General features: G+C 39.8%; 1 protein-coding gene across 8 annotated transcripts in view; it reads left to right on the forward strand.

Moving 5' to 3' along the window:
• Positions 1-20,529, forward strand: part of diaph2 (diaphanous-related formin 2) — a 353,656-nt gene that overhangs the window by 253,651 nt on the left and 79,476 nt on the right. For all 8 annotated transcript variants that reach the window (XM_014333843.2, XM_014333845.2, XM_014333847.2 and 5 more), the window contains one exon: positions 2,373-2,497. In XM_014333843.2, the coding sequence (XP_014189329.1) occupies positions 2,373-2,497 (125 nt within the window). The remainder of the gene's footprint in view (positions 1-2,372; positions 2,498-20,529) is intronic.

A 20,529-nucleotide genomic window follows, 5' to 3' on the forward strand; every position in this document is an offset into this window, starting at 1 on the left:
TACATTTTGTCTGCCTTTTGTTCTGAGGAATGACTAATGCCGCAATGGCCAGTTTTACCGAGCTCATGTCAATAAATTAAGGATGTCGTCCGCAGTTTTCCCCTCACTCTGTAATTCATACAGCTTAGAGCGTCACTTTAAAATGGCTTTTGTCTTTTCTTTACTTTCTCTTTTCTTCCTACATCGCCACACATCACTCATCCCTCGCTTCTGTGTGTATGATATATACCTACCTGCCCTCTTTATTTCTCCACTCATCCACTTGGAACATGTATTCAGCGTACAGAAGGTATCACTGTAGCTAATGACATCCCATAAGAATCAATGCTGGATTTTCTACTTACATATACAAATTTATGAAAAGTATAAAGTGGCCTACAGCTACAAATTTAATGCTAAATGCATGTATGCAAGTAATCTGTTATGTAGCTGGGTTTCACTTGTTTCCCATCTGGTTTACTTCCCATGTTAACGTTTCTGTTTTGAATTCCTATGACCCCTCTCTGATCTCATAAAAAACACTATGCTTGGTTCCTATGATCAGTTTTTCAGCCAAGCCATTAGTCAGTACTGTCACTCAATCCACAAAAAAACCGATCATAAGCCATAATAAATGACAAACGCATTCCCAGTGGCTTGATGTGAATTTAATTGTTTTGCCTCTTGCTTCATCTGTCCACTGCTCGCTTTCCTTTTTCACCATTAGTAAGTCTGAGATCAAAGTGACAAGCACATGTGGATCTCAGGGGCCCTATCAGTCGAGAAACAGACTGTGTGATAGTGTGGTCTTCTCAGTGTCATTCCCAGGAGTCAGTTCTACCAGAATTGAGAAGGAGGGATTGTGAGTCTCCCAGTCTACGCAGCTAGCTAGCTGAAAAGTCTAATAATGACAGTGACCTCACCCATCACTCTCCCTGCATTGCTTCTAGACCAATCACAATAGGCAATTTCTGTGTATGGGTGTGTGTTCTAATGGAAATGCAGCTTAGACACCCTTTGTGTTTGTGTCAGACAGTGTAGTGGAAGTGCATGCGATCCACAATATTGCTATCCAATTTTATTGTCAGAAAATGAGAGAGGACAAACTCGAGCTGTGGAACTGATGTAAAGCAAGACAAGGTTGACCCTTATGTCAGTGAGACCTGCCACAGCTTTCTATTTCTCTTCAGTTACAGACAAAAGGATGTAAACACTCAGCAGATGTCAAAGTGGTGCCAAATATTAAAAGTTGTCCTGGGTTGTTGTATTCAATCTGTACTTGAAACAAATAATAACGAGTTCATGCAAAGTAGAACTGGATGGCCCATTCAAATAACATATAACCTATAAGATATCAGCTGGCAAGACCTGTTAATCAGCAGGATACATGTTACTCTGCCGAGTAGGTAGTTTCATCTGCTTGTGTTTAGTCAACATTGTGAAAAATCAAAGCTAGACTGGAATGAAAGCTGAGACTCTTAAGATGAAGAATCCCAGAGGTTCTTGTGACCTCGTGTCCTTTCCTGTTGTGCAAGTCCAGTCAGTGACTTCATGAATGTAGCTTCAACTTACATATCCTCAGAAAGTAAAATAAACCCATGTTTAGCTGACCCACGAACCCTCTTTCACGTAGGTTCACTACCAGCTTCACTTCTAACTACTCTTATACAAAGATGTTTCTTCTCAGTACAGTACAGTATTTTTGTCAACTGTTTCTCTTTTAGTTCTCAAAAGGCTCGGTGCTTACAGTGTACAGGAAGCTCAAAGCCAGCTTAAATAAAAACAAATAAACAGAGATACTTTTAGTCATGTGCTCTTTATACCATCTCCTCATTCCTCTGATATTAAAGAAAGTTAGTTACTGGCTTTCTGATCAGCCTATTTTTCTTTCCTTTCTCAAACTGGGCAATACCATTTAACCAACATGACATATGTTCAGTTTGAGCAAACTGGAATTTGTGTGTCAATAAAACTAAACCCTTTACAGGAACCTAAACATGCCACTGCATCCATGCTCCTGTCCCATTTGATCCCCTAAGACACTGCATGCTGTTTGAAGTCTCTACTTGAAAGGCCTGATCTGAATATAGTGGATTCCACAGCAACTCTGCAAGCAGTGATTACAGACTGATTAATGAGCCACTGCAGACAGGCACACACACCCAATGTGCACACATATTACCACTCGTGCTCACTTTTCTAGGCCATACGCAGATGGATTATGTGGAGTCAGTATGTCACATCGGTCTCCCTCTGCGGTAGATATGTTTGTTTAAATGTTTAACGTTTTCAGGGATGTGTTGTTTTCATCATGGGTTACTCCTATATGGAGCAAGAGCCGCTCAACTGTTGATACTAACCAGCTTATTGTGTGTGTTTTCACTTTTCCACAGTGTCCGCCGAGATCTTAAAAAGCAGTTTGACCAACATGGAACGGCACATTCAGAGGCTTGAGAATGACATCGAAAACTTCCCCAAAACAGCCGATGAACAAGATAAGTTTGTGGAAAAGATGTCTATATCCTTTTTTTATTGTGTTCATTCCAAGACAATACACAGGTTTGGACGTAAATTTGCTCCCTAACAACATTCGCTTTGAGCAATATTAGGACATTCTTTGTCCTATTTTGTAGCGAGCAGTGGCAAAGGTGTGTGCTGTTTGTGTTCAGCCTGGCTGTGGTAAGCAGTTTAAGTCACTTGGTGTGATAGGTGGCACCCTAGGGAACTTGGGGAATGGATCTGGCTGCCTTGCTGTGAGACGCTGATCAGATCTCCCTCTTCAGTCCTCCCTGGGTCCCAAGAGTGAAATCATGCCTGTGGCTATTTTTACTTCACTCTGCCACTGCTGCCTGTCCCCCGGGGACCTCTAATAGGGACTCTGGCCCCTCACACCAACTTATCGCTTATTCCTGATTTCATCTTTTGGCCGACCACAAACCTCTCCACACAGCCATCCACGAACTCTTTTCTCATGACACCTCTCCTGTTTTGATAACAGAGTGTTTCACTTACACCCAAGCATCTCTAGTCCCAAATTGAATTAGCCATGTCTCTGCACTTTCTTGAATGCCCTTTCTGAGAGGAAAGGTTCTCACTGTATAGGTTTGATCAATAGTGAAAATCAAGTCTGTTGTCAATACCCTGAGGCTAAGGTGCCTTTCATGGGGAAAAACACAGTGAAGCAGTCAGCAGGATAGCCTATGTTTGTCTCTAATGTTATAAAGAAAAGAAAGGATTACTCTCGAGTAATTTAAAACATGAGTGGGTGTTTCCATATGCTAGGGGCTCACACAAAAGTTAACATATAACATTATCTTTACTTCCTTTTATCTGATATCTATTTAGGCTAAATCAACACAATTGGAGGGACGAGAGCAATAGTCCCTAAAAATCTGTTCAAACCAGAGATGGACATTTACATTTTTACATTTAAAAAAAGAAAAAACTGATGCAGAGGCTTCCCTGGCGGCAGCTACTATATGAAGCAGAGCAGGCAGGCAAGAAAGCTGCTCTTTCCCCCAATGTCAGTATTGATTCCCAGGCTCCGTTGAGAACTAGAGGCTTGAGTGAGAGGAAATGGAGAAGTGTAGATGTACTGCAGTATGGTTCCTTTTCACTGTCTGGAGTTCCTCCCCAGAGAATGGCAAAGAGAAACTGGCTGGCCATGACCTGAAACATCACCCCTACCCCACACACCCACCCACCCCTACCCATCCTACCTGACCATGCTGTGGTCCTAGGAATGACGCTCATACAGATTTACTGCAGTAAAACAGATTTTGTGTCTTACTTTGCTAAAGGTTGGAACAATGACATGGTTATATTTTATATTTTATTTTGCAGTGTTGTATTCATCGTTGATTATAAAGTTACTTCCCGAATAACTGTGAGAATAAAAAAGGATGTGATTTTCAGTATTTCATGCATTCTTTTGTGTTAACATGTTAGGATCTATAAAATATATATATGTTGTTTTATTGTAGCACAGTGCATATTATCAGGACGTCGAAGTAAATTACGTTTTGCACTGTTCATTCCGAGAATTGATTTCGGGGGTCTGATACAGAGGGAAACCTTTGCCTGTATGTGTCTGTGTGCGTCTGTGTTAATTTAGCTCTTTTCTCAGATTTTGCTACCACATTAAATCTCCTCAGATATCAGATCTTGGACTGTTTTGTGTAAATGAGCATTGTGATGGAATGAATCCACATGCATATGGACCATAAGGAGAGATTGAAAGTGGAGACTGCTTGAATCACTGAAGTTTGTAGTACCAGCGTTTGCTATGAGCTTAGGGGGCACTTTAATGCCGAGTGTTGGAACAGTGACAGTGTGAAATACAGGGCCGTATTTTGGGGGTTGACATTTCCTTTGCTGTACATAAGATAGCACAATCAAGGGAAACATACCTTTTTAAACTTTATGCTGGGATTAAAGAAAAGGATGTTGGTTCCTTGAAGCATGACAGATGGAAGAACAACAACATCTAAAAGTCGTGCATTTGATGCTTGAGCAACCCTGAAAAAGTTAAGCGAAGCTCTGTTGTCTTGACGGCTGGGCACTGTGATGAATTAGTCAGACTCCGTTTGTGTGTGTGTGCTTGTGTGTGTGTGCTAGAGAGAGATGCAGAGAAAATGGGAAGGTAATTTACATTGGATGTGTAGGTGAGTACATATGCTTGTGTTCCAGTCTGTATGTCTTTCATCTTTAACTAGCAAAAAACCCTGCAGGGTTTTAAAAAGTGTAGTGACAACTTGATAAAAATAGAGGTAAAACAAAGAGGTAAATAGATGGACTTTTTCAACATGATACCCCGCTCGAGACTGTATAATCAAAGTTACATAGAAATAATGGTCCTCTATCATAGACCTGGGAGTTTTAGGGGTCTGCACAATATCTTAGCTGTTCCCAGTAAAAGACCTCTGATGTGCCTGGACTGGACTGCTGGAGCTGCTCATCTATTTTGAGGGATAAAGCTCTTAATAGTCCTATTACCTCTGAAATGGCTTTGGTTTTTACCTTCCACATCTGCTCCAGTTGTTTCTTCAGCTCTGGTACTTCTCAATTTTCTCTTGCGCCTTCTTTCTGATGTTGCTGTCAGCTGGAATTGCTACATCTATCACAACTGCAGTCCTCTGCTTTTTATCAACCATCACTGTGTCTGCTTGGTTGGCCAGCAACTGCTTGTCAGTCTGGAACTTGAAGTCTCATGGGACTTCAGCCCATGTTCTTGACCACCTTCTGTGGTGTCTCCCTCTAGTACTTTGGGACTTCTAGTCCATATGCAGCACAGATGTTCCTGCACACTATTCAAGCTACATGGTTGTGCCTCTCAGTTTATGCTGTCCCAGCTTGCAGCTTACATCCTGTTACTTTGTGCTGGACTGTCTCTTGGGTCCTGTTGGCTTTGGTAAACTCCTGCCTCTGTTACTCTAGTTTAAGGGAGAATTTAAGTGTCCGGTATCATTCCTTAATATGCCACCACCTACCTGAGTGTCGTTGCTGACCATGTGCATCCCCTTATGACCACAATGTCATCATTTCTTTCTAGCAGGGTAACATGACACAAAGCTCAAATCAACTTCTTTCTTGAGCTTAACACTGACTTCAGTGCATTCAGATCTCAATCATAGGACAAAGAGGAAAACGAAGACTAAGAAGCCAGAACTAACTTGGTGGAAGCACTTCATTTGGCTTTACTGATACATTTTTCTCTTTCCATTACTGTAATGTATGCTAATTACTGAATGGGGTGTTTGTTCAGCAGTTTTGTGATCTCTATCTGTCAGAAGTAATGGGGGCTCACAAAGGCTGTAGAGTTGAGACACAAGCCCCCAGAGAGCCCTATTTCACCAGAGAGGCTATCGCCATGATGTGCACACACATGCACGCTGCACTTTGCTGCTGAATATGATAAAACAGAATAGGATGAGATTGTGCATACTAGAATATTGATGTAGAGAGGTGGTTTGGTGGGGAGGATGAGAGACCAGAGTGGACCCTGATGAATACCTTGACATGCCCAGTACATCTCTGTGTACTGTATTCAATGACTTAACACAAACTACTGATATTTAGTTTAACCTTTTACTTCCCAGAGTGCAATAGTCACAGAACATCACTGTTGCGTCTTCATACAAAAAAATAGCATGGTCCTCTGACTAAGAAATTAAAAATCTGCTATTTATATTATACTATGGGTAATTTTTAGTGTATTTTATATCTGTGTTTTTGCATGTGTCACATTTTTACACAGTGACTGAGTTTTCTCAGTGAAACGTCTTTTGAATTCTTTCACAAGGATAAGTGAATAGAGCTGTGTGCCTTTAAGCTATTGTACATGGCTGTGTTATTAGTTGAATAAGAAAATAGTCTTACTTTACCCCAAAGTTTAGATAGTCGAGTCTTGAGGAGTGCATTGTCATACTGATGAGTTTAGATATCAGTCTGGACTCCTGAGTCTTAGGGAAATCAAAAGGATTTGTTTCCCTGTAGGAAGGATTTTGCCAAACTATCATGAGATAATTCAAATTGGTAGAATTCCTCCCACACCCACACCTCTCTTGATAATTTCCCAACAAGAACAAGTGACGATTGAACAGCAATACTTATTTACAGTAGTTATTGACACCTCTGGGTGATTAGAGAGCCTGAAGTCCTAGGATTTGGACCCACATAGATAATAGTGTGAGTTTCTCAAACCAGTTTAGTCCTCTAATCAAGACACTGTTTTTTCCAGTCCCGGGGCTAGCTTCTAATACAAACTGACAGATGCATTTATACAGGTACCTCCTTTTTGTTGTTCTCTTAGTCTTCAGTCTGATTTAGTTCGCATTTCAAAGGAAGAAGTTCACCGCAGTGTGTTTATGGATGGCCCCTGTCAAAACAGCAACAGTTGGACACTCTGTTGGCTTCAGGCTAGGTTTTTGCACAGGTGCAGAAATCCCCTGCATCAGCACCACACACTTACGGTTAATAAATGCCTCTTAGTGAAGCAGTTGTTCTGTTAGAGAGGGTGAGCTTGAAATACCCCTCACTTGTTTTGTTTTTTGTTAGCGTGTATTTTTTGCGTTTTTTTCTAGACAGTGTAAGTGTTGTTTGGAAAAGTTAACACAGTTCATTACACCTTTATGTGTTTCAGTATGTAAGTCAGATTAATTAGAGAATCATCATGTTTATTTCTGTATGTTTGTGTATAATAAAACTGGGTTAAAACATGCTGGTGGCAACACGCTGAGTAGCTCCGTATAATGTTTAAAGCAAAAGTACCCCACCCCCCTCGCTGCAAATAAGCTCCCTCTCTTAATCACCACCTTCCTCCAAGCCCCTCATGGCCCACCCCGCCACCCCAACTGAAGTGGTTTCTTTTGCTAATGAAATTCACTGTAAACTGTGTGGCCAATTAGCTAAAACACAGATAAACCACGGAGCCTTTTAATTAACCAAAATTCAGGGGAAACAAGTGTAAATAAGTAGCAGTGCTCCCTGCGTGCTTTAGTTCTGCTTGTGTTCCTTGCACCTTAATGTAAATGTCCAAATAAATAAAGATAACCACTCAGATTTAGAAAGAATGAGTCAGTCACAAGAATAAATAGTAATTCCTCACTTTGAACGTGGCATCTCAGCAGACATACTGATTTTTGACAAGCAGACAAATGACTTATCTGAGCTGCAAAAAGTTGTGAAAATGTGTTATAATTCTCAAGATGCCAGCACGCTTCTCCATAGAAGTATGAACCCTGTTCAAAATAAACAGTGTACATTCTTGTGCGAGCTGTTCTCATCAATGCTGGGATGTTCACTGTTCTCCCAGCACTGCACTGGGTGCTGTTGATCTACAGAGAGCAAGGCTGCAATAAAAAACAACATAAAAAGCTATATTTTTGAAGAGGTTTATGAATGAAATATAACATGTGTTGTTGCATTTGTTTTTATCCTCTGAGCTTTATAAATATGGGTGTTGCTGAATTATTAGTGTGTTTAAGAAAAAGACAAATAGTGTATGTCTGCGAAGGTTCTCAGTCATCCAGGTCGTCGTAGTCAAAGGAGCTTGCAAAGAAAAGCGTCTGGACTTCTTTAGTTGCTTGAAGACGTTTCACCTCTCATCCGAGAAGCTTCTTCAGTTCTAAGGTCAAATGGTGGAGAGTCCCAGATATAAACCTAGTGGGAGTTTCCCCCCACAGAGGGACAAAAGGACCCCCTGATGATCCTCTAATCGCCTGAGCCAAGGTGGGAAACTGGGTGTGGGTCCCAATCAGCCAGAGTTTCGGGTGAGCTCATTGTGAAACCTGGCCCCACCTTATCATGTGAATTCCTGAGGTCAGATGGCCCAGGATGTGAGTGGGCGTTAAGGCGTCTGGGGAGGGAACTCAAAATAGTGTAGGCACTATTTCTATAGACTAATAGCTAACAAGCGCTATAGTGCACTGAGGTTTCTGCTCAGATTTAGTCAAACGCTTCAAAACCACTTTACAATACAGGTGGATCCAGGCGGGAAAAAATAGTTCTTTAATGGCAGTCACCTGACTACCAGCTGAATATGGTTTTCATTTACTGTAGGTGAAAAACAGGAAGCAACTGAAGTAAATATAAAACTTCACAAGGTCTGAAACTCAGCATTCGGTGATGTACACGGGTTCCAAACTGCTTTGCATCACTGACTGCAAAGAACGTGTATCCATGTCTTAATCCTGATATTTAAAATGGCATTAGGTTACGCGGCAACTTACACATCAAAAATTAAGATAAGTTTCTGTTAGGGTTAGACAGGAGTAGTTAGGTTAATTATCCAGGTAATGAATGCAAGTCAATGTGATGTCCTCTTAGGTGTTGTTGGTAACATGATCAGTAACATCACTCTGTGACACCCATAATGTGTCAACTGGGAACTTGCCAAACACTTTTATACCAATGGGAACTATGTGACTTTCTACATGCAAGAACACAAGACTCTAATGACATTTATATGCAATGTAAACAAAATGTCGTATTGGAATTTCATCTTTCTAAGCTACCAGAATCATTTCAGTTAATGGATAATCCATAATAAATGTAGTCAAGTTACAAATTACAAATTGCAAAATAGAAATACACAGCTTATTGTCAACATAAAGGATCGTGCTTCACTTGCCTTTTCTGTCGCCAGTCGTGTTTACTGCCAGACCATTTCTGTGCTCTCTAGTCATACGAGAGAATTTCCTCGGAGTTCGCCAATCAGTATCTTGTTAGGCTGTGACACTTGGCCTGATGTGGCAGCTTCATTAACCAGCAGAGTAAGCTTGCTGATAGACTCCCTGGACTGTAGACTCTAGATGCAGGAACGGATGTGGTACTGGAGTATGGGAGGTACCGCCATGATGTACTGGGGATACACTTGTTGGACTGATAAGCCCTCATGCCCTATCAGTCTTGTAGGGTCTCCTCAGCGGTATGTTGCATCCTGTTGGGTTTCCGGCATACTCTCTGGAGTCCAAATCACTTTTTCGCATCCCTGCTGAATACATTTATTATAATGTTTGTTTAAAGTTCACATATAGCACAAAGACTCAAGTACTAATAGATAATATATCCAGAGGATATAAATCATAAAAAGCTGTCATGTTCTGAATAGAAAATGATTTGTTTAGTTAATCGGTTTTATCATCATGTTTCCATGCGTTGCTCAGCTGCTCTATAGCTTTGCCACTATTGACCCAGGTCTCCGCTGATTATTTCTGCTCTACTGAAAGCCAGGCTAAGGACCCAGTGGCAGAGGCTTCAATCTGCACCTCATTACTTCCCCAAAAGGCCTGGGCTTAGTGCAGGGTAATAGACAGAGGCCCAGTCGCCCTCATTTGTCATGGGCTCCTGGGTTTGATGCAAAGCCCCCCTTGAGCACTTGTTGCTGAGCTCTAATCCTGCAGTAGACACCAACCACGCTTCTCTGCTTAGCCATCCCCGCTCTCTACCGTCATGGCTCATGATTTCACTTTCATTTGATGTTTTAATGAAATCCCGGAGACTCAGGTGAATGGCAGGCCCATTGTTGGCAAATTATTCTATCAAATGCAAGTGGATGGGAAACGTGACTAGAGTTATTTGTCTAGTAAATATGAGCCACTGAGGGTGTACAATGCTTGCTTTGTTTTCATGTGAACACACAATAGAAGACATTTGGAGTTAAATGACATAGGTTGACTTAAAAAAGATGGTTTGCATGTTTTGAATAACTGTTTGTTATGTCTATTCACTTGGCCTATATGGCAAGTAGATTACAAAGCAAACCTTTTGTACAAAGCTTTTTAATTATTCCAGTGTAGACCAGTATATTACTTTGTAGTATTAATTGCTACAAAAAGGCCCGAGTATCCTTAGCAGAGTATGCAGGTTTAAAGTCACTGCAAAATGTAAATCATTCCAAAGTTTGAGTACTTACTGTCCCCGAGTAATGTTATTACTTTCTTGCTGTTGCTGTCCAAGGGATATATTGTTGTACAACTGTTTGCTACTGGGTCTCTATTGATTTATAACTTGTGGCTGGCTTTCCTCTCCCCTGACAAAACCCACGGATCGCTGCCTCTGCATGACTGTGGGACATCTCTCTGGCAGCATGCTTGTACGTATGACCCCAAAAATCATTTGCCAAACTTATTGACTGGATTTGCTTTCTTTAGAGCAATTACTTGTTCATTATGCAAATAAAGTGCACTAATTGCTTCACATTTGCTAATTGATCATAAGATTCGTTATATGTTTGACATTACAGTTGACTCTTTCAGGAAGATTTTGTCTCCAGCAGTTTAAGCAGTGCATTTTGTGAATAAATTAATGACAGCAAATAACACAGTGGGCCATTTCCCTGGCATGTCACTGTGCACTCAGCTCTGCAAATTCGAGACACAATAGAAAAGTCGGAGGAGAAAGAGATCGCTAATTAAAATGAATCTGTGACAGTCAGAAACACTAACAGTTACAAACGGCAATCTGATGGTAGTCAACAGGGGATTCTCCATTAATTGGCAAAATGAGGCTCATCAATCACACAGAGGGGGAGTGCTGCACAGACAGTATCCTGTCAGAGTCACCCACTGTGGGGGGAGCAGCATGACGTTTGTCTCAGGGACAGAGTCATGTAGAGAAGGAACAGTTTCTTCTCATCGCTCTCTCTTTCTCGCTCTCTCTCGCTTCTTTTTCTTTCTTTCTCACTCCCTCTCTCGCCCAACTCTCTTTCTCACCACATGTGGCTCTCAGTAGACATCTCACCAACTCATTCTGACAGGCTTTGTTTTTCCTTGTCGCATTTCAAATGGGGATTGGCTGGCATTCACTGCCAGTCAAGGCCGAGACAGAATTGTCAAAACACCGTGTTGAATTCCAGCTTTTGGAGGATATTCTTTGCTGATGACATGTGCTGAGAGGCTTGTAACTCCATGCTACCTCGTCACATTCAGGCAAAAATGCAGGTACTGCTGATTTTCTATACAAAAGACCTTGATCCTGTTGCTGTATTAAAACTTTTTAACCAGTACTGACAGCTATGTCTGAAGACTTAATTGGCATGTATGACTTCCTGCCTACAATGTAAGTCTTCACAAAGCACAGGGTTAATCTTTAAAATCTGCATGACCTTAAAATGACAGTAAAATCTTTGTTCGGTACGATTGGTAAGCACTGATGCCCCTATGATTGAGTAAGCCAAACAAATGCCAGGGAACATAGTAATGTGCCTCTGCAGGCCAATAAATGTGCCCAGGCAGTGACTGGTTGTTTTGTCAATTGAACCAATCAATGTGCTGCGCCTCTTCTTTGTCACTCACTTAGTTTAAGGTGCTTGCATGCAAAGTGTGACTTGAAATAGTTCTGTGAGTCTATTTTTTTAACTTAATATATCTGGTATAGGGCTGTTCGATATAACAATATATATCGGATGACGATATAAAAATGTCTATAGTTTCATTTTACGCTATCGTTTGTTTCGTGGTGTCGGAAAATAAACTCCTTACGGCAATATTTTTTTCATGGTTCTGATGTCACTGTAGTTATTATTAATTTCTCAAAGTTCTCTCTTTCTCTTATATTTAATAGAACCACACTACAGACGGACAAGCGCCTGTTTTTATGTGTTGTCGTTAGCAACAACGACAGTAACACCATCGCGTGTCCGCTTGTTTATGTTCCACATAAAGCTTTTCACAATAAAGCTCAAGATCCTGTTGAGACTTTTCAAAATAAACTGAATCAAGTGAAAGAGGAGATTATTTACAGATGAGAAGTAAAAAAGAGCCGCCAGGTGCTAAAAAATAAACCTTAGACTCAAACGTTAGAACAGGCTTTTCCCCGCAGCACGCCGTGTAATAAATACCAAGAAAACGGCGCCGTTACAACTTATGTCTAAAAATGTGTCGTTTCAGCATCGGTTAAAACACTCGACTCCAGCTACATGACGCGCAGCTGGAAACACTTCACGCAAGTCGAGCTGCCCGAGATTCACAGAATTTACAGAAAATGTTACATTTTTGTGATTTATATCGTTATCGGACGATAGAATTCTTATATCGGGATATGAGATTTTGGTCATATCGCACAGCCCTAATCTGGTATAGATTGCCATAAATGACTTGGCTCATAGACCATACTGTTATATGAGATGCGCAGGTAACTGTATATTGATACCATGATTACTTATTTGCGGTGAATCAAATCAAATCAGCAATATGTGAGAAATGTTACTCAAATGGAGTATCTGCATCTACAGCTTTAATCAACAGGTCTAATATACTTCTTGTCCAAGCAACAGTCATGGCTGTGTTATTTATTCATTAATTTTTTATTAACAATACACTACCAGTTAATTGGTAGGTGTGTTTCATCCCTGCATAAGATGATAGGTTGAGATAAGTTGTCCCCTAAAAGTCCTTCTGGTTGGGCTGATGATTAATAGGTCAGTTTTCTGTGAAGTGGGGCCTTTTGTTAGTCCTCAGTATTTTTTCATTGGATGATGCGATATCATTTTAGGAGATAAAATCCTTGAACCCACTGGGATTAACTGCAATAGCAAAGATATTAAAATAATAATGGACATGTTGCAAAAATGTTTTAAATGGCTTCCATCTTCTTTTCTATTTTCTGTCTTTTTCTCACTATCCCACTCACAGTGTATTCTTTTAGCCTCTTAAGCCGTGCAATTTAACAGCATGGGACTGTGTGAGATGCATCTAGTACCTTGACCTTGAAATGACTTTTTGTGTTGACGATTTATACTTGATCCCTGGACTTTTTCCTTTGATGTGTTGCAGCTTTCCTTCATAACTTAAAAACACTGGTTAGGAACTGTAGCGACAAAATATAACTTTCTTTCAACAGCAACTTTCAAGGACCCTCATGCAGGTCGGAAAAATATGAAAAAATGTCCTCGAATTTTTGCAGATTTTGTTTTTTTAGAGCTTACAAATTAATTGAAAATACAAATAGGAGGTATTAAATTTTTATTCAAAATTTTGCAGACTGGAACATTTTAAAATGTACATTTTGCTGTTGTTGTTATATCCCAGGAGCTGTTGTGTCATTGGTTTGTGACAGTACCTGGCAAGAAATAGGTATAAATGTTTTACAGGTTTTTTAAATAACACTTTGATCAACAAAACGTAAGCTTTTCATAATGCGTTTTGTGTCTTTTGCTTATCCCAAAAGTAAAATTCAAACATGCATTTTCCCTTTTTTAATGTTTCTTCTTGTATGTTCCAATCATTTTCTTTGTACACTTCATTTGGGCACTTTTATATATCCAAGATTTGGATTGAAAGCTTTGTAAGACAAGATAGATAGCAAGCAAGGTTAACTGAAAGGACACATCCATGAGTGTTTTTTAACACAGCAAGGTGGCGACAAAGTGTTGTTCCACCGTAACACTTTGTCGCGACTTTTACCAACACACCCAAAAACCTTTTTTTGTAAAAGTCCAATCGAACAGCATTTTCATCTGTAGGGAGCAGATTATGCCATCTATAATTGTGATTGAAAACTGGTCGGAAAGGTTTCCATATTGTTTCTAGAGGCAAGTTGAAACCCGATGTAGCAAAATAAAGAATTATTTCAGCCATTTGAATGACTGACTGCAGTTTCCATGCGCTCTATGCTCTTGAGGCACATTTGTGATGGATAGTACAGCAGAGGTTATGATGCCTCAAGCTTGTTTGATGCAGCGGTCATATTCTTCAACTTCTGTGAACAAGGTCATGGTGCTCCTTTTGCAATAAAAATCTATTTTCATGTACTCCATTGCTCTATTCCTACACTTTGCATGAGGAAATCGAATTTTTTAGAATGTAATTTATAAATGTGGCCAACTTGTACACTATCCATCTGTTTAATAAGCCTTTGTTCCAGGTGATAAACAGTAAAGACATATTAATTGATGTGATGGTTATAAAGAGGACTGTAGCAACTGTTTTTGTCATAAATGTTATTGTATTATTACTGCTAATATAATTATATTTAGGATTGTTGCTGGATTTTCACAAACAAATATTGACAACACAATACTACTATGCTATAGTGGTTTCTGTGTCACCCAGGTTTTTAGCCTTTTTACAACATTCATTTCAACAAGTTAGTCTACAGTATAATTTTGCATTATATTAAATATTGCACTAAATTTTCATCATATACTGTGTGTTATTTGGTCCACAGCAGGGTTCTTCTTTTATCCAACTTCCCAAAATCCAAGGAACAAATCTAAATTAAATTTAAATTTAATTAACTGTATTGTACTTTAGTTTTTCACACATAACAGTGACCCTTTTTAAAGCATAAAAATAATGTTAAGCATGGAATCATAATTTTTATTAAACAGTTACTATGGTTTGAATTGCCATGGGTAGGAATGAAGCATGTGTGCTTCTGTGCTTCAGATCATTGAGAGTAATCGTAGTTTAAGCCTCACAGTAATATTTGTAGTGTTACATGACCTGTTTGAATTGTGGTAACACTAAAATGATTTGAACTAACAAAGGTTACCAGGTGATTACAGGTCAGGTATGTCTGTTGCACCAGCTGAAAATTAGGGCAGCAATGAAGTGTCTCCCTCCAAAAACAAAAAACATTTAGCAGCTTTTCCATTTATTTTTCTACATTTTGAAAACTCATATCTCAGAGATCTGTATAGGCTAATGTCTGGAAAGATTTTGGGATAAAGGACAGCATATGAATTCCACTCTTTTATTAAATCCCTAACCCCATCCATAAAGCCAGATTTATAAAGTGCTATCCTAACTGACAAGACGAGGCGGCAGTCCCAACATATACAGGGCTATAATATCTTTTGCAGAGTCATGGAGTCCCGATCTTAATGCCATGAAGTCATTCTGAGGAAGAGCAGAGGCAACTGAGATAGTCCAAATGTACAGAAGAACATTGGCAAGCCTCCCAAAAGGACTGGAACAACATACCTTTTAAGCACCTTGAAAAACTAGGCGAAAGTGTGTGTAGGAGAGTGCTATATTGATTTAAAGTATTGATTTTATTTGGCTGCATAAAACTTTTACACACGGTAGTATGTGTGAGTGTGAATATGCATGTCTATTTAAGGGTTTATCAGTGATAGTTGTAGAGAGCCAGTAATGTCATTAGGCATCTTGTTATCACTGGTGAGAGAGAGAGACTGTAGGAGGGGTTTTGCAGTGCTCTGTTACACAGAACTATCAGAGAATGGCAGTCATTGTGTGTGTGTGTGTGTGAAGGGTGGTGTTTAAGGCAAGCTTGAAATGTGTATACATGAGATAGCTGCAAGGCAGTGTGAAATGATAGCTGTGAATAAGACATTTTCCATTGAAGTGATTAAAATGATTGAGGACAGCAGCGAACTCATTCATCTCTGAGCAAGGTGATGAGGGACATTCTGTACGTGTGGGAGAAAGTGCCTCTGTGCGTTCATTTATATGTGCAAGCGTTTGTGTGTTTTCGTGTCACAGATGTAGAACAACTTGTGAAATGGGACTGGCATGGAGGCGGCCCGAGAGATGTGGAGCGATGCCCACAGGAGGGCCATGTCTTTTCACTGTACATCTGAAAAGACAGCCAAATATTTATCATCACCCCACCACAGCCTACACTGGGTGGTTTAATTTGACCTTCATCAAAACAAAGTAAACAGTTCCCCATTTCTAGCCTCGGTGCCTGTTATTTTCTTGCTATTTCATTTCCATGCGTGTGTGTTTTTCTAAAACAGTAATCTTAAAAGAAGAGTAGCACTAGTTTAATGGAAGTTCCTTTAGATTTCCATGAATGTGATTAAATTTGAGTTTAATCAGTCTCTCTCCGCTTTAATTACTTGGACGGATGGGGCAGGATGTCTTGTGTTTGTGTGTTAGTGTGTGTGCGTGTGTCCCTGCCTTCTTGTAATTGATGATTTTATACATTTTAACATTTTTATCAACTAGATCTTTTCTTGTAGGAAAGGTTAAACTGCACCCTGCACTTTAAATCTAAGTAGAGCTGGCTACGGTGTTTTTGTTGGCTACATATAACCACTCTTAAGCACATAAGAGAATTTCCAACCCACTTTGCAATGGCAGCCTTGTGAAAGACTTGATTTGAGGTCTGTACATTCATGTTTCCCTTCACTCTCTCTCTTTGAGTCTCTGCTTCTTCCATCAACGGTTCTAATCTCCTGAACGGCATCCACACTCACTGTTCATCCCCTGCTTTTAGGATTGGTTTCACACAGTGATCCCCTCGCTGACCAGACAGACGACTCGACAATTAACCTCCAAGGCTGACCTGAAATATCTCAAACCTTCTCCCCTCAGCATCCTTATTGGCCCATAATAGATTTCTAACAGGTGGAAAAAGGAGGATTGAATTTCACCCATCTAACCCCCAGGCTGTGTGCAGAAACACAGTTCAGTTTGTTGTCTTTTCCCCCTTCTCGCTAAATACGACAGTTGGGAACGGGGACACATAGTACCAGTGTGTTAGGAATGCCTTTAAACTTTGTGGCATTCTTTGTGTAATTATTGCTAAATGTGTCTCCATTTCCAGGCTTTTCCTTCTGGTTACTGTGCTAATACCGTTAAAGCACTCTAATAGAGCTGGTTAGGCTAAAACTGCATTCCCATGAAGGAGATTAGTTCCTGTGTTATTTACTGTCACTTTGGCCATTATTCCATGGTATACAGCTGATGTAGCATCTGTTCCCTACCTTTTTGGTTCATCATCCGACACAGTGCAGTGAATGTGCCCCGCTGTGATGTAGACACAGGTTGCAAATCCGCTGAATCCCAGCTCTTTAGTCTTTTGACTGAAGCTCAGTGGCACGCTTTGTGATCTTTCAGTGCACTACTTTGGCACTCTGTGTTGGGCTTCTATTGTTGTGTTTTAAATGCACAATTATAGTGCAATTATAAGAGTTTAAGTCGAACTGTAGCATGTGACTGCATGCGTAGATGGTCATTCTGTTGGTAGTAGAGGGTGAGAGCATGTGCAGATCAGAATGTAACCAGTAAGGTAATGATTCATAAGACAGCCAGCAGGACTTATCCACTAATAGATCTCTAGGGAGATAACCTAATCCCCCAACAATATCTCCTTATCATATTACAAGTGAACTCTGTACCGAATGGGCTTTTCTATCCACAAATGAATACTAAGCCTTATACTTACCTTTAAGCTTATTAGATTTGATCTGAAACAGAACAGTATCAAGTATTCTCCCTGATGCCAGACTGATCAGAGATAATAATCCTTTCTGAGATTAGTTTTAATTTCACAGTCTACTGATTGCCATGATTTTATATGAAATAAAGTTGTGTTTTTTTCAGATACGTACTATTAAAAAAACAAAACATTAATTATATAACTCAAATGGAGTCCATTAATGTGAGGAAGCGATTCTGCGCTGGAGATTTGCTACATACTGTAGGACAGTAGATGTGTAATCTGTTCATTGAGCGCTTTTGTCGTCTTCAGAGATCACAAGAGGGAGCGCGTTGGCTCACTGGCAAATGAAAGTCAGACTTCTTTTTCTGTGTGCAGATTGGAGATTTGTAGTAATGCCCATCTTTAACTTTTTGTCTGCTTTCACAGAGATGACACGATTTGCACAAGATTTGTCCCTCCTCTTACTTGTCAGTTACTCTTCCTGTCTCCCTCACCCATCGTTTGCTTGCCTCTCCTTTTGCCTCTCTACCCATTCTACTCAGATTGACTAAGCATTTAAGAGGGTTTCTAACTCTTTTCATGATTCTGAGTGATTGTATAAATGAGAAGATGAGCTGAGCAGAGAAGATTTTCTGAACACAGCCCAAAATGACTCTCAGGGCATATAGTGGATTTTTGGACCTTTCAAAAAAAGAAAAAGATGCAATGAGTCAATTCTTTGTAAATGAACAATGTTATACTCTCTCATTCTTGTTGCAAATAGAAGGAAAAACAAAATTTCAGGCTAATTCTACAACCCCACCCCTTTATTATCTTTTTTTTCTTTTGGTAAATTTGTGCCATCATTTCGTAAATGTGAATACAAACAATTATATGTTATACCTCAGAACTAAAAAGGAATTAATTGCTCATTAAAACCGTTGCAGAGCTGCAGAATTACACTTGAATTGATTGTGTGTGTAGTATTTGCCCAGCATACTAGAATTTACAGTCTCCAAACGATCCTACAGTACACTGTCATTAATGTTTTTGCAGTAATTGCATTGGAAGTATATTTATTTTTACAGTCTTTCCTGCTCACAATTATTACATTTGAATGTTCTATCCTTGAGTTTTTCGTCCTCTTGTGTGCGTATTTGTAATGGCTTTAGATCCTTTTGTTCTTTTGATGTCAGTTATTTCATCTAAACACCAGTTTGTGTACTTGGTGCCGTGTAAAGGCAGGGACGAGACTTTCCTTTGCTGTTCTGTGCTTATCTGGAGTTTATTTATTTCAGTCTGGATGTGTTTCTCACTGGAGCACAGATAACTAGTCAATACAGGAAGGGTTACAACAAGGTTAATTCAGCACTTATTGAAATTTTACAGATGAATTATTGTATTGTCCCACCGCCTGTTTTTTTTCTCCATAACAATGCCGATTTATAATCGAGTCACTTTATACATTTCAGTGTTTTTGTCAAGAGATTTATTCTAAAAGACACTTCTTCAGCTGAGAGTCAGAGAGTAGAAACACACACACTGCAGTATTTACTTGCAAGGGCGGTCACAGAGCGCTCGCACCCGAGAGTGTGGCTCAAGGACTCGCACTCTGCCACTGCCTTGCTTCTTTATTTATACACAAAAGTAATACAATAGTGATGCGTATGCATGTGTATATGTGTGTGTGTTTGATTCTGAAGGACGCGGCCCCTCTTCTTGTTAGGGAGCGCAGATAAGAGTGTCCAGCTCTCCTCTTCCTGGTAGGGAGCATGTGCAGTTCAGCTCTTATTATCGCTGTGGGAAGAAACTTACAAAAGACAACAGAACAAGTCTTGTTGTGAACAACAGTCTAAGTTATGAGGGGCTGTACAAGCCAAAATTCATTCTTTCACTCTCACACACATACATTCTTCTTTCACACACATTCTCACATAGTTTGATTTTAATTTTTATATTTAGATATTTTTATTCTCATGTTTACACATATTTAACACGCACATTGCAATATTGTGCTCTCTTGTACATGTATTTTAATGTACATATTTACAAATTTTCACTCTGACATACATGCATTTTCATTTATGCGTTCCTACATTTTGCTCTCATTTACATGCATTCAATATGCATTTAATCTCACAAATAATATATGTATGTAAGAAGAGAATGCATACATGTCTGAAGAAAATATAGTATGAATAATGTATGTGAATGAAAGAGTAGAGTGGAAACGGAAGGCTGGGTGTCTGTACCGCTGTGATTGGCTGAGACGCGCGGGTCACTTTAAGGTGTCTGACAGCATGGAGGGGGGAGAAGAAACTCGAGTTCTTCAGCGAGCTGTCTATGGCGTTATTTTTGTGCCACTATTCTGAGCGCACGTAAAAAAAATTTGAGTGCAAGTAAAAAAAAGTTTGCAGGTGCAAGTGTTGCATTTTGAGGAGAAATTTATTTTGAGGGAAGAAAAGCTGAATTTGAGTGAACAAAATTTGTTTCTGCGTGCAAAAACTGTATTTCAGTGTTTGCTATTATCCACACACACACACACAACAGCAGCCCCTCTCGCTCAGATTTTGTATTTGCGCTCGCTCGTTACAAAAACAAACAAACATAAAAATGAAAAATCACCATCGGCCCACCGGGCAAATGCCCAGTATGCCCAATGGCCAGTCCAGCTATGCAATCAGCTGGTGGGTAACAGGCATCTCTGAAACGTCAGAGCACTTATGCAAATATGTGATGTCTTGATGAATCGAGCAGATATTTGAAGTTTACACAGAAACATTCTCACATGAAAATATCTTAAAAGTTTATTTTGTGACCCAGACAGAGGAATATTTCAAACTCCGCCACTCTGCGTTCCTCCGCCACTGCCTCGTTTGAGTTTTGGACGAAATGGATTCTGGGATATTGCATTTCGTCATTTCGAGCTGATTGGAG

Source organism: Haplochromis burtoni, unplaced genomic scaffold (assembly GCF_018398535.1).
Source record: "Haplochromis burtoni strain Fernald_Lab_line unplaced genomic scaffold, NCSU_Asbu1 Contig_4, whole genome shotgun sequence".
In the NCBI taxonomy this organism is placed as follows: domain Eukaryota; kingdom Metazoa; phylum Chordata; class Actinopteri; order Cichliformes; family Cichlidae; genus Haplochromis; species Haplochromis burtoni.